This window comes from Camellia sinensis, chromosome 15 (assembly GCF_055761805.1).
Source record: "Camellia sinensis isolate YWXY chromosome 15, ASM5576180v1, whole genome shotgun sequence".
Taxonomy (NCBI): domain Eukaryota; kingdom Viridiplantae; phylum Streptophyta; class Magnoliopsida; order Ericales; family Theaceae; genus Camellia; species Camellia sinensis.
Window position 1 is genome coordinate 64,808,683 of NC_138975.1, and position 12,756 is coordinate 64,821,438.

The 12,756-nt window shown below is 32.4% G+C and overlaps 1 protein-coding gene and 1 pseudogene across 1 annotated transcript; one reads left to right on the forward strand and one right to left on the reverse strand.

Annotated features, from left to right (window-relative positions):
* Positions 1 to 1,760: 1,760 nt before the first annotated feature.
* On the forward strand, positions 1,761 to 4,984 carry LOC114269175 (fimbrin-5-like; annotated as a pseudogene).
* Positions 4,985 to 8,283: 3,299 nt separating this feature from the next.
* On the reverse strand, positions 8,284 to 11,318 carry LOC114269139 (protein NLP6-like). The gene is made up of 4 exons (XM_028210398.2): positions 10,806 to 11,318; positions 10,078 to 10,128; positions 9,010 to 9,964; positions 8,284 to 8,855 (listed from the first exon to the last, which is right to left on the reverse strand). The coding sequence occupies exons 1-4, from the start codon at positions 11,274 to 11,276 to the stop codon at positions 8,347 to 8,349; spliced, it is 1,986 nt and encodes a 661-aa protein (XP_028066199.2). The 5' UTR covers positions 11,277 to 11,318; the 3' UTR covers positions 8,284 to 8,346.
* Between the last annotated feature and the right edge of the window lie 1,438 nt (positions 11,319 to 12,756).

The window sequence follows — 12,756 nt, forward strand, 5'->3', positions numbered from 1 at the left end:
ATTTCTGGAAAGGTGAAGTGCTTCGCTCGACCGAGGATTCTTGCGCTTGAGCGAGCGTGTGCGTCTGTAAAACTTCTGAAGCTTTGCACTTTACACTCGAGCGATGCTTCTTGTGCTCGAGCGAGGTCACTTGTTGTGTCTGGTCGCTCGAGCGACAACTCCTTCGCTCGAGTAAAGGTCGCGTCTATCAGTTTGCAGCAGGGTGATTTTCTATCACTTTTTATCTTCTTTTTCCCTAAGAACCCTAATCCAACTCTCTCTCTCTCTATAAATACACCTTGATTTGTGGATCTCTCAACCCTAGTTCCTTTGTTAAAAAGGTAGAGCACCTTGAGGGCTCCGTGTTGATCCAAATAGATCGTGGTGTCGGCTTGTTTGAAGTGTCTCCATCTTCTCCTTTGCTCTCTTAACGTTGAGGTAAGGATATTTACTCTATGATATGGTTTTAACCTAGGTATTGGTCATTTTGTATAAATGGTGGACTTGGAAGGCTTTGGGGGAAGCTAGGTTTTGGGTTTGAATTTTGAAAGAGGGGTTTTCTATATTTGGCTCCATATATGTAGGTAATGACTTGATTATGATGTTATATGAAAATAAATGGTGAGATTGGGCCTTGGGGATGATATTGGGAAAAAGGGAAGGTTTTGCCCTAATTTGTGTTTAAGAACTATTTTGAATAAATAATGAAATTGATGTGGGAAATATGAAATTGGAAGGGTGTATAATTGAAAGGTACAGTTGGATTTGTTAAATCACTCACCTATGGAAATTCGATAAATTATCTGTTTGATGGATTGTATATCTGTTTTGGGCTATCGATGGAGGATAGCTATGATTGTTATAGAAATTGCATGAGGATTGGTTGAATTGAAACTAATCATTTGAATTATGTCATTGAATATAACGGCTTGATCAAACTATTGAATATGTGGCTTGGTTAGTTATTGTATATGACAACGCTTTTAAATACATTGTTTGAGAGGAGATAGGGGATGGACTCCATTGAAAACTAAGTTGGCTGTAGTGTCCAGAGTGAAAGTCCCAAAATCTTATATATATATATATATATATATGGATGCCGATTCCCTCGGATGTGAATTCCGTAAAATGGCAAGAAAATAGAAGTGTTGGATTGATGAATGTATTGAATTGTGAACCATTGGGTGTAATTTCATTTTGGTTGATTGGATAATAATGAACTTGGTTAATAAATTAGCCCAAAATGGATGAATCGAAATGGATTGAGGTATGGTTATCTATTTTGAATGGTCGTGGAAAATATTTGTGTTGGTTATGATTATTGATCATTTATCTGATGCCCATATCTTACTTAACTCTCATATATTGTTTAGCATATCTGTACTGGCTTTGGCTCACCTTACTTGGGAAACCATTTTCAAGTATAGGTGACATGCCACCTCCAAGTACATAACTTGGGAGGATTTGGAGCTAAAGGCTCCATTTTTGTTATTTTTCCTGGTGTTAAATGTTTATTCAAGCCAAGTGCTTTATATGTATAGAGCGTAGGACTCTTTGTTATAACCAAGTAATATCTTGGAAAGATGTAAGCCCGTAGGGCGTTTATTTTGTTGTAATTAATTAGTGTTACATGCTGTAGTTTCAGAATGAATATTTATGAAAGTATAATGCATGTAATCTTTTTGTAATATAAGCTCTAATGAATGAATGTAATATATTTCCTATTATGTTTATGGATCTCTCGGGATGGATTATCCTCTTTATTTTGAAGGCGTTACATCATGGGTTTACCCCTAGAAAAGGTTTTACTCAAATGGATGAATTTTTAATTGAAGAAAGCAGGATACAAGAAACAGGTTTCAAATTTCTCATCTAATCTGAAGGTGTGAAAAAGTTCACCAGTTTATTTATGACGAAGCACTCTTGTTTAAAATATAGTAGTATTGTTTTGTTTATCAGAATACATAATTATAGGTAAATGGATTTGTATGTACTTTTTGATGATACTACCCAGAATATTGTTGTCCTACGTATGGTATTGGAGCAAAGTTAGGGAGGTACCCTTTTCACCTCTAAAGGAGGGAAAAATCAAACCACAAACATGGTCAACATTTATATTTTGGCTCTTTTATTATGGACTGTTCTTTACTACTTCATGCATCATGACTCATGACTTTTCGCACAATTTAATGGTTAAATATACTTTTTGTAATTTGGATTAATTTGAACTATTGTCAAGCAAAAAATGTTCAGTCAAAGAAAAAAAGAGGCTTTGTCACTTTTGAGATATATATAGGGTGGTGGTGGATAGTTGAGATCCTATATAATTTGTTTCCATGTTGTTTTCCTTGAATGATCAGTTCACCACCATGGCTTATTTAATAGTAGCAACTCCATTCTTTAGCATAATGCGAGAGGTTTCTATAGAGAATGAAAGAGTTTTTAATGAAGAACTACCGACCGAAACTGGATTTTGGTGCTGTATTTCATATTTGCTTATGTTTCATGAAATTTTTTTTTTTTAAGGAGAAACTTTCACAGCTAATCAATCATCAATTAATGAGCCAAAACATACCTTCGGAATATTATAATCTTATAACTTCTTGTTTTTTAGAATTAGTAGTCTTCTTTTTTCTTTTTTCTTTTTTTTTTTGTATTTTCACTGAAATGACCTTGTAGGCTTTGTGCACTGGCAGGATGGCGAAGCCTATGCTCACTTGCTTAATGTTCTTGCACCAGAGCATGGTAGTGCCAGCGCATTGGATACTAAGGATCCTACTGAAAGAGCGAATTTGATTCTTGAGCATGTAGAGAGAATGGATTGCAAAAGATATGTCACTACAAAGGACATTGTTGAGGGATCAGCAAATCTAAATCTGGTATTTGTTGCTCAAATTTTCCAGCAGGGGTCAGACTAATTGCTTGTGCATATTTTGGCTTTTTCCATGAAGTATCACCATGGATTTCTTTGTAATTAGTTTGTGAATTTCTTAATGCAGGAATGGCTTATCCATGCACACCAAAAATATGTCTTTTGCTGAGATGATGACAGATGATGCTCAAACTTCTAGGAAAGAGAGATGCTTCTGACTGTGGATTAACTGCCTTGGAATCGATTCATATGTCAATAATCTGTGTGAGGATGTCAGAACAGGGCAAGGTTACAATTTCCTTGCCCTATTTTTGAGTGCCTGATAATTTTGTTTGATTTTTATCCCTCTTACATGCAATTGGGTTATATTGGAAGTTCTTGACAAAGTTTACCCAGGATTAGTAAACTGGAAGCAAACAACGAAACCTCCCATTAAGATGCTTTCAGAAAAGTTGAGAATTGCAACCAAGTTATTCAGATTGGAAAGGAATTGAACTTCTTGCTTGTGAATGTAGCAGGAAATGATATTGTACAGGGAAACAAGAAGTTCATACTAGGTTAGTGCAATTCGACACATGCTTTTGGGCTTATGTGATAACTACATTTTGCAGAAGAAAAGTTTTCCCGAGTCACAATTGCTTGTCATATATCTGCTTTTAGTGGACTTTGCTCAGTTCTGCATTTATTTTTTTAGTTTCATTTCTACTTCTGTTAGTTACTATCTTCTGTTTGAGCCAAAACCTTCATACATGCTCAGATAGTTGAATATTCAATAGTTTCATTTCTACTTCTATTAGTTACTATCTTCTGTTTGAGCTAGAACCTTCGTACATGCTCAGATAGTTGAATATTTGATCTTTTCCATCTTCCAAGATAAAATTTTTTAAGTTATCTTTGCTAAAAGGCTTTCTTTCTTTTTCTTAAAGTTGGGGAATTAGAATAAAAGCTAAAAATGGAAGATGTGGTTTTTGTAGTTAAAACTGATCTTTCTTTCCTTTGCATTTTTCATTTTCTTCCCCTTTCTATGATGCATGCTTGAAAAAGAAAAATAAAAAATAAAAAAAATAAAAAGGAAAAAGCAGCAGAAGAAGCAGAAGATATAACTCTGTCAATTTTACAACATTACAAAGCCTGAAAAATGATGAATAGCCTAATGGTTGGATGGTTATAAGTATCTTATGGATTAAACGGATTAGAGCTTCAGGTGTTGTTTCTTTATAGCAAACTGCTTTTCTAGATACTTCTATGCCAAAGACAGTATTCTTTTGTAATTGTGATGTATTGAACTATAAAAATCACCTATCCTATGATCACACAAGTTTTATTTTTCAGTATTGTCTGAAGTTTTAAGTTAAATGAATCTAGATTAACTGCTAACAAGATTTTCTAATAATAAATTTTGTTATTATCATTATTTTTTTTTTTTTTTTTGCAGGTTGCTACTGGTTTATTGTCTATGAATGTGATGGAGAAACTAAAAAATGGTGATATAGGGAGTTTGTCTATCTCTTTAATTGAGAGGATTTGCATCTTGTTGAAAAAGGTATGATCGTCTCTCTAATGTGTAGGTTTATTCCTCGTTGCCTACAAAAAGGGATAAAAATGCTATGTTGACATTTCTACTGTTTTATCTGAATAATAGTTATGCATGGTTAGTTGTACTACTAAAAAAAAAAAAGAAGTTATGCCTTGTTTACTCCTCCGAGAATTGAAACAAATTGACATCATCACAACAAGGTTCATATTTTTCCCTAACATCCCCTTCCCTTCGTTTTCTCTTGTCAAGATCACTTTACTAGCGAGAGCTGAATAGCAAGGGCAGATGATCGAATCACTTCACATCTTTGTAAGCATTCCTTAAGGCTTAGACTTGCACACAAGCACTGCTTGGGCTTATATCGTTTCTAATACCATGTGATATATTTTTTTTTTCTTTTTATATTTAAATAATAGTTGGCTTTTATTTTGGTTTTATGACTTTAAAATATCTGGCCATGCGCTGAAAATTTTCATTTTGGATTTGTTGATTCTATGCATATGTCATATCTATAGGGTAATCCAAACATTTATACCAGTAACAATCAAAATAGTTATTCCTTTTCTATTGATGCAGGAGATAAAGAGTTAGTGTGATGAGAAAGTGTTCGACTTTATCTTTTATAAGACAGAACAATCTCTATAAATAGTTAGTTTATTCATATGCTTCTAGTGGTTTCTGAATTAATTTGTGTTTTTATTTTTCAATTCAGAAATTTATTAGAGAGATGCAAAATATAGTCAAAGAATTTAAGAACTTAGCTTTTCAAGTTTTTTCATTTTTTAATATATGTAAGCACATTTAAAACTTTTTATTTAATTCCTTTATATATACTTTTGAATATATTTAACTTTCATTTATGAAATATATAACGTTATTCCATTCAATATGTGGTTGTGATTCAAAGTATAGTATATAGTATGTATTACATTCTTTAAATGTGCATACGAAAATAATATTGATTATTCTTGAAATATGTTGAACCCTTTTTTTATCACAGGCATTAAATGTGATGAGAAATGCATATAACGTGTGATCTTATCTTTTTATTAATCACATGTTTTATTAGATATTAATCACATTTAAAATCTGTGATCTAAATGTTTATTATCATAGGTTTTGTTAGTTATTAATTACACTTAAAAGATGTGATAAATGTTATTAATCACACTTAAAATGCGTGATTAAAAATGACTCTTTTTATTCACTCCCAATGATCAAACTTTGAAAAAACTTAAAAAGTGTGATTAAATAACATAGATCACACAAAAAAAGTCTGATCTTTATCTGTTTTTATAGTAGTGCTCTTGGATGAGGGCAAATATGTAATAATGTGTATGTCTTCTAACCGCACATCTTTCTCTCTTTTATTTATCTGCTTATGATGGATAAAATAGAATATCACGTTTCATTTAGCATATTCCATGATTTGCATCCACTTGTCTTGCATACATCGAGACTCGGTTCATCATTCTAACAAGCATTGTCATTTATGACTTCGTTGAATACATGTTTAAAACGCATGCTTTCAAATTGATTCACATGTCATAATTAGTAGCCGAGCCTATTAAATTGCATCATTGCAGGTGTTGCATTAGTCATTTGTATAATTAGAGCATGCATTTTTTCTAACTCTTTTGTTTCTTTTGGCTTGCCTTGGAGTACGAGATGGGCATTTTTATGCTTTAGCATATCGCACGTATGTGATTGTTGCCATGTCTAGTATGCTTGCCATGAGGCTAAGTACTTAATTGATATATCTGCTTCAATGCTTATGGATGAAGACTAATTACTTGAATTGGAATAAATTGATTAATGTACATACAAACTCACTTTTTTAAGTGACGCAAATTCAAAACAATTTTAAAAAACAAACATGAAGTCAAAGTGTTTCAATTTTTGCAAATTAGTCTATACTTGTGTGCAACATATAGTAAAGTTAGTCTAAAAATCGAAACAAGAGCATATAATGTAGAGAAGAATCACATCATAATTAGTGGAGCCCGATCTTTGATCGGGCGAGTAGGGTGCTCAATTCATGACCTTCCCCGCATGTACCTAAGTTCCTGAGCCGAGACAACTTTGGTGATGACGGATAAGTGGCTTTGGCACCAAGTCTCGAATTTCCTAAATATCTCAAAAATATTTAGGTGGCGACTCTATAATCTAACAAAGCAGTCCATTTTTGACATTTTGATTCAAAATCCATTTTTCAAAAGATTTACCAGATTTAGATTATTTTGTATTTTTTTTATTTCACATTGCACTTATGGAATCAAATTCAGAACCACAGGAGTCCGAACTGTAGGGTTGATCGTATCCGAAAGGAGCACGAAAAGTCGAGGCACAACGATTGAGATAATAATAATAATAATAATAATAATAATAATAATAATAATAATAATAATAATAATAATAATAATAATAATCATCATCATCATCATCATCTAATAGAATCCACCATGTTTGGCAAGTGCTAAAAAAGGCATTCATTTTCTTAATTGTTTTTGTCCTTTATTAAAAAAAATTATATTAAAAAATATTATTGTTCAAGTCCTTGTAGTTTAGAAGGATATTTTATATATATATATAATTTAAAACTAAAAAAGAAATAAATAAAAGTAAAATTTTTTAATAGCTATTCATAATTTGAACACTTATTTTCAAAACAAATTATATTTAGATTAATAATATTATGACACATGTGAATATTGATCTTATTCTAAATACAGTAATATAATTTGAAGAAGAATTTAAATTTGAAATTTTATTTATAATTTAATAAAAAATGCATAATTTAAGGAATGAGTATTGATCTCATTCCAATTATAGTAACATTATTTAAGTAAGAATTCAAATTTAAAATTTTGTTTTAAGAATATAAAATTAATTTATAGACCAATCATATTATGACACGTATTAATAAAAATTTAAAAAAATCAAAAAAATAAGAAAAAAAATTTGTAACTTTTAATCTTAATGAAATGACAACGTTTTGTAATTATAATAATATACAGATAGATGATTTATAAATAAATAAAAAATTCATACATAAAGTCATAGTAGCATTTTTAAAAAAATTATAAATAATTTTAATGAGTCTTTTTAAGGGCACACTTTTACCAATTCATTATGTATGAATTTTTGTACAAATTTGTGTGTATAATACCACGCTTTGTATTTTTTTTTCTTCTCTCTTTGTATTTAACAAAGAAAAATACTCTATACCGTTTTTTTTATGACTAACTCCAGGCTGACTTACGCGTATCTCGACTAATACTCTGTACAATTTTTTTTTATTTTTTTATTTTTTTTTTTAATGACCGAATGTCCTGGCTAATTTAAGCAAACCGCGACTAATCTTAAGACCCACGCAAAGCGTTCTCTCCATGTAGATCAGGTAAATCTCGAACAAAGTCCGCGAGCGTAGCCCCAAAGAACAGATTGCTCCTAATAAGAGTTGAACTTGAGACTTAAAAGGATCACACTCTTAAGTTCCAAGTTGCACACACTAAACCAACCCCTTAGAGTTTGCTCTATACCATATTATAATGAGTAAATTACACTAACTTTCTTAAGTTTAATATATATATAACAAATTCTATAATTTTTGACATAATTACATTTTTTTCCCCCCCTTTTAATAAGGTCAGTGTTGAGTTGGGTGGGTCACCGACCTTATGCTCACCCTTAACTTGGATTGCATGGAACTTGGATTGCACGGAGACAAAGCTTAGCCAAAATAAAAATAAACAAATTTTAAAATGTTAGAATTGATCTTTGGGGAAACATTACCACCAAATTCTTGAGAGGGAAAGAAAAAAAAAAAAAGGCCCTTAGGGAGAGTAATAACCAATGGGATAAATGCACATCTTCAAGTAAATTTGCAAATGAATAGAAGAAATACCACGATAACTACATACATTAGTTGAAGTTAAGCCAATTTAACAGGAAGTGCTTATTTTGCATGATTCAAGTTGTTTTGTGGGTAATTGGTGACTTTTTTTTTTTTTGATGATTTTTGCTCAAGTAATACCACGATAGAACTTCTACCCAGCGATCTAGAATTGCATATATAATCTTGCAAGTCCTCATCGCAACCTATTAAAATCAACTCACCGTCCTCATCTTCATACTTGACATAATAAGTTCCAGCCTTTAAGTTTAGCCTTTTAGCAACTTCTTGCTGTAACTGTACGAATCTTGATGACAAAGACAGACGAAATTTCATTGTAATACCTTCTCCATATTTTGCTTTTATAGTCACAATATTCACATCTTGCATCGTTGTATTATGTGGCTCTGTGTGAACAATAGTAGCCGAGGATTGAGTAGAAGGCAGATGATCAGAATTAACACACGGGGCATATTCATCGAGTTGAGAGCAACCAATCTTGTTTATCTTGCGAGGTGGCCACCTCTCTATACCATAAGTCCTACATACACGCTTCAATGTAGATTTGCTAACTGCAATAAGAAAAATCAAAATAAGTGAACTTACTTTCTATTTGTTTTTGCAAAAGCTCAATATATATTCTCTACCAGAAGAGTCCATCTAGTTGAAATAACTACCGACATCACTAGTAACATTACATTTTAATTTAAGAAATTGAAAGCATACCTTTGAGGCTTTTTGCAGCATTCTCAAGGCTTAATTCTGAATTTTGTAGGATATCCTCTACCGGAATTTTAATTTTAACTCCGATATTGCTGCCATCTCTTTTTGACGTCTTTACTGCACCTCTAGATTTGTTGCCTTTTCTTTTTGACACTTTCACTGTGCTTTTCTCTTGCGAACAAGTAATAGCAAAGTTATGATGTTCTGTACCGCCAACATTGCTTCCAGTATTTATGGCATTCACTAATTGTTGATCTGATGAATCCACTTGCATTACCTCAACTTCACTTTGTGAGAGTTCCATCTGAGGCAAAGATATAGTAGTTTGGGGGATTTGAACAGGATCAAGTTTCTCACCATTTTGAATACTAATTTCTTCAATATGTAATTCTTCCCCAAGTTCTTCTCTAGAAGCAACTCTAAGACAATGAAAATTTTTCCTCATTGTTTCCAATATTTTCCTTAATGAGGTATGTGGGTTTTCACTGGCATTGTTGCTCATCGGCATAAAAAACTCTAGCACATAAACATCATTTCCAGTGCAATTGCTCTCCAAGCATATTGCGAAGCAACCGCTTAATCTAGCCTTTCGTGCATAGTGTGCCAATGGGTACTCAGTTAGGCTAAGTTGAGTTACATCCCTGCAGAATACCATATTAGTGGACAAAAGTGCTCGCCCAACAACCCCCACCCCATTCTTTAAGTGAAACAAAGAACTGATATGATGAAAAGCATCTTCATCTTCACCATAGTCATGTTCATCTTCACCATAGTCATCTTTCTTGCAAAAACAACTTGCATGAAGGATGCCACCATCAACCAGAGCCCTACATGGCCAACCCATCTTGCATGGGACCCATGCCTGAGCTAAAGGTACATCATGAACATCACATACGCTTTTCAACACGTTCTTGATTTCATCGAAGGCAACTTTACGAGCTTCATTTTTGTCATCATCCTAGTTTAAAAATATTGTCACATCCAGGTAGTAGTTAGAAAATATTCCTCACCAGATTAATTTAAGAAAAATAAAAAACCAAATTTGACATTACATTCTAGTTTGCCACTTACTAATTTCATGTCCTTGTGTTTAAATACAACTGAACATTTCAGACCTAACTTCTGCAGGGGAATGGAAAGAAGCAACTGATGAATCTCATAAACCTTGAAATGTAGAATAATATTTTACCAAAAAAAAGGAAGCATACAAAAAACTCTACAATGGAAAAAATTCAGTATGTCGGAATATCTATTATCATGTTTGGTTCGATAAAAAGGAAAGAATAGACATTGGAAATTTGGAAATGAAATCTCTATATTCACCAATTTAAGAGAATGGTCAATTTATTAGAAAGCCAAAGATTAGCCATTCTATTCAAGCCTACAATCATTCCAGTTAGGGAACCGAACTAGGAATTTCACTCTCATTTTAGAACATATCCAAACAACAAAATGAAAGAGACTTGACATAAGATTCTTATTATGCGTCATTGAATTGTTCTTGCCATCCAAACTTGATGTTTTAAAACACTTATGATCTAGAAAAATGAGAATGTGGTTTACTCTTTTGTGTGTTAACCCCTCCGAGCATAGTTAACAAACACATGACAAATTTAACAGAGTGTTTAACATTTGCGTTAAAGCATTATTTTTCTCTTTGAACAGGCAAACCCCCACCAACTTATTACACAAACAAACACGCCACACCATTGTAGATGTTCTAAGAGAGAGAGTGTAATGAGTAATCAATATTAACAAGATATTGAAAATGCCAATTTGTGAGTGAGTGGGGGACTAACCTCAAATTCTTCATATATTTTGTACCAAGAATAGGAGTGACAAATTATAAATCCAGGGATTCGCATTGGTGTCACTACTTCAATCACACCAACACACCTTTGGGTAGAGGATTTAAAGACAGGGAAAGCCAAAGATTCTCCACATCCGCAACGTACAGCATCGCCGAGCTGTGGATACTCAGTGATAGAGTAAAACTCCACATTAGGAGTGGATTCGGGGAATCGATGCTTGAGCACTCGGGCAGGAAGCCCAATGCGTTGTTCAGAAGAATCCCCCTCACCCAAACCAATGTCAAATTTAGAATCCATAGAGATCATCCTATACCCACAAAGTCCTTCAATTCGAAGTCGATCATAAAATGATGTTAGACAGAAAGGATGGTTTCGAGTGGTAAGAAAAGACCGGCCCTCTTTTGTTGTTATGGGTGCCCAAAATTGAACTAGTATCGAGCTTGTAGCCCAATGGTGCATAATTCTGTAAAGCAAATCTTTTATGATCTTGTTTAAGTCCGAAATATCTGATAAAATCAAACAAATTGATTTCAAAACAAGGTAAGTAAATTGATTTCTGAATTTAATTTTAAAAAAAAAATTGATTATTTTGTTTTTTTGTATTTTTTTTATTTTTATTGAATATTTTTTAAATTTTAAATATTTTTTTTACTTTTTTAGATGTACCTTACTTAGATGTATTTAAATAATAAAATATACGTTAAAAAATATTTTAAAAATTAATAAATATACAAAAATACAAAAAATGTACTAAATTTTTATATTTTTTGATATTTAGTGTATTTTTAAATGATTTTTTCACAAATATTATACTTTTTAAGTATATTATGTTAGGTGTGTCGAAAAATTTTAAAAAAAATGTTTAAAATATTAAAAAAAATCATTAAAAACATTAAAATACGGAAAATAAAAAAATAATTTTTTTTTAAAATTATTTTTTGAAAATCAGAACCAAACAAGCTGATTATTATTATTGATTTAAATTGACTTGAAAAGAAAGGATGAGGGGTCACTGCTGTGCGTGAAGCACAGCAGTGACTGTGGTGCCTTCATTTGAGATATATTATGGTCTTATTTTTATGATCCAAACCGACCATTTGTAGGGTTTGTTGAGTACTTCATGCCTACCAAAAATCATATTAATCGGATATCAACAACTATATGATCGACAACCAAAAAAATAAATAATAAGTTTTATTTTGAGAAATAACTTCAATAATATGTAATTCAATCATATAGTTTTTGATATCCGATTAATATGATTTTTGGTAGGCATGAAGTACTCAACAAACCCTACAAAATGAACGATCTGGATCATAAAAATAAGGCCATAATACACCTCAAATGGAGGCACCACAGTCACTGCTGTGCTTCACGCACAGCAGTGACCCCTTGTCCGAAAAGAAACTATATAATAAATAAACAAAAATATTAGAAATCTCAAAAATTTTACCAAAAATTCTATAGAATATCTCACATGAGTGTGGAAGTGACATATAACTCATATAGTGCAGATCTTATGCTCATATAAGACATTTGATAAATATTTTGATAGGATTTTTAAGATCTATACCATTACTCATAAATAAATGAAAAAAGAGAGATAGGAATAAGTCACCACCGTTGGAGAGAGTAGAGAGATGACGTGGCTCGTCGTCTTCTCGGCTCCAGAAAATCCCTCCATAGAAATATTTCGAAAGATATTTTGTAAAAATACTTGATGGCAACCAGTTCAGTTCCTTGTCCTTATATTCCTTGAAATCGTCCGGGAAATAAGAACAAAATTTCTTTACTGGGTCGGCCATTTTTCCACAAAATCAATCGGGGGGACCTTCCAGTCTCAACCATAGTTCTAAATATCGGCCGATACGCTACGTATCGGCCGATACGTATCGGAAAAATAGGGTACCGCGACGGATACAGGCCGATATACCACTAA

Excerpts from the sequence above, each read along its gene's own strand:
- LOC114269139 (XM_028210398.2), bottom strand. The coding sequence starts at position 11,276 with ATGCACCATTGGGCTACAAGCTCGATACTAGTTCAATTTTGGGCACCC. Across the intron at positions 10,129-10,805 it reads AAATATATGAAGAATTTGAG|AAGTTAGGTCTGAAATGTTC; the intron begins GTTAGTCCCCCA and ends ATTCCCCTGCAG. Across the intron at positions 9,965-10,077 it reads AACACAAGGACATGAAATTA|GATGATGACAAAAATGAAGC; the intron begins GTAAGTGGCAAA and ends TTTTTAAACTAG.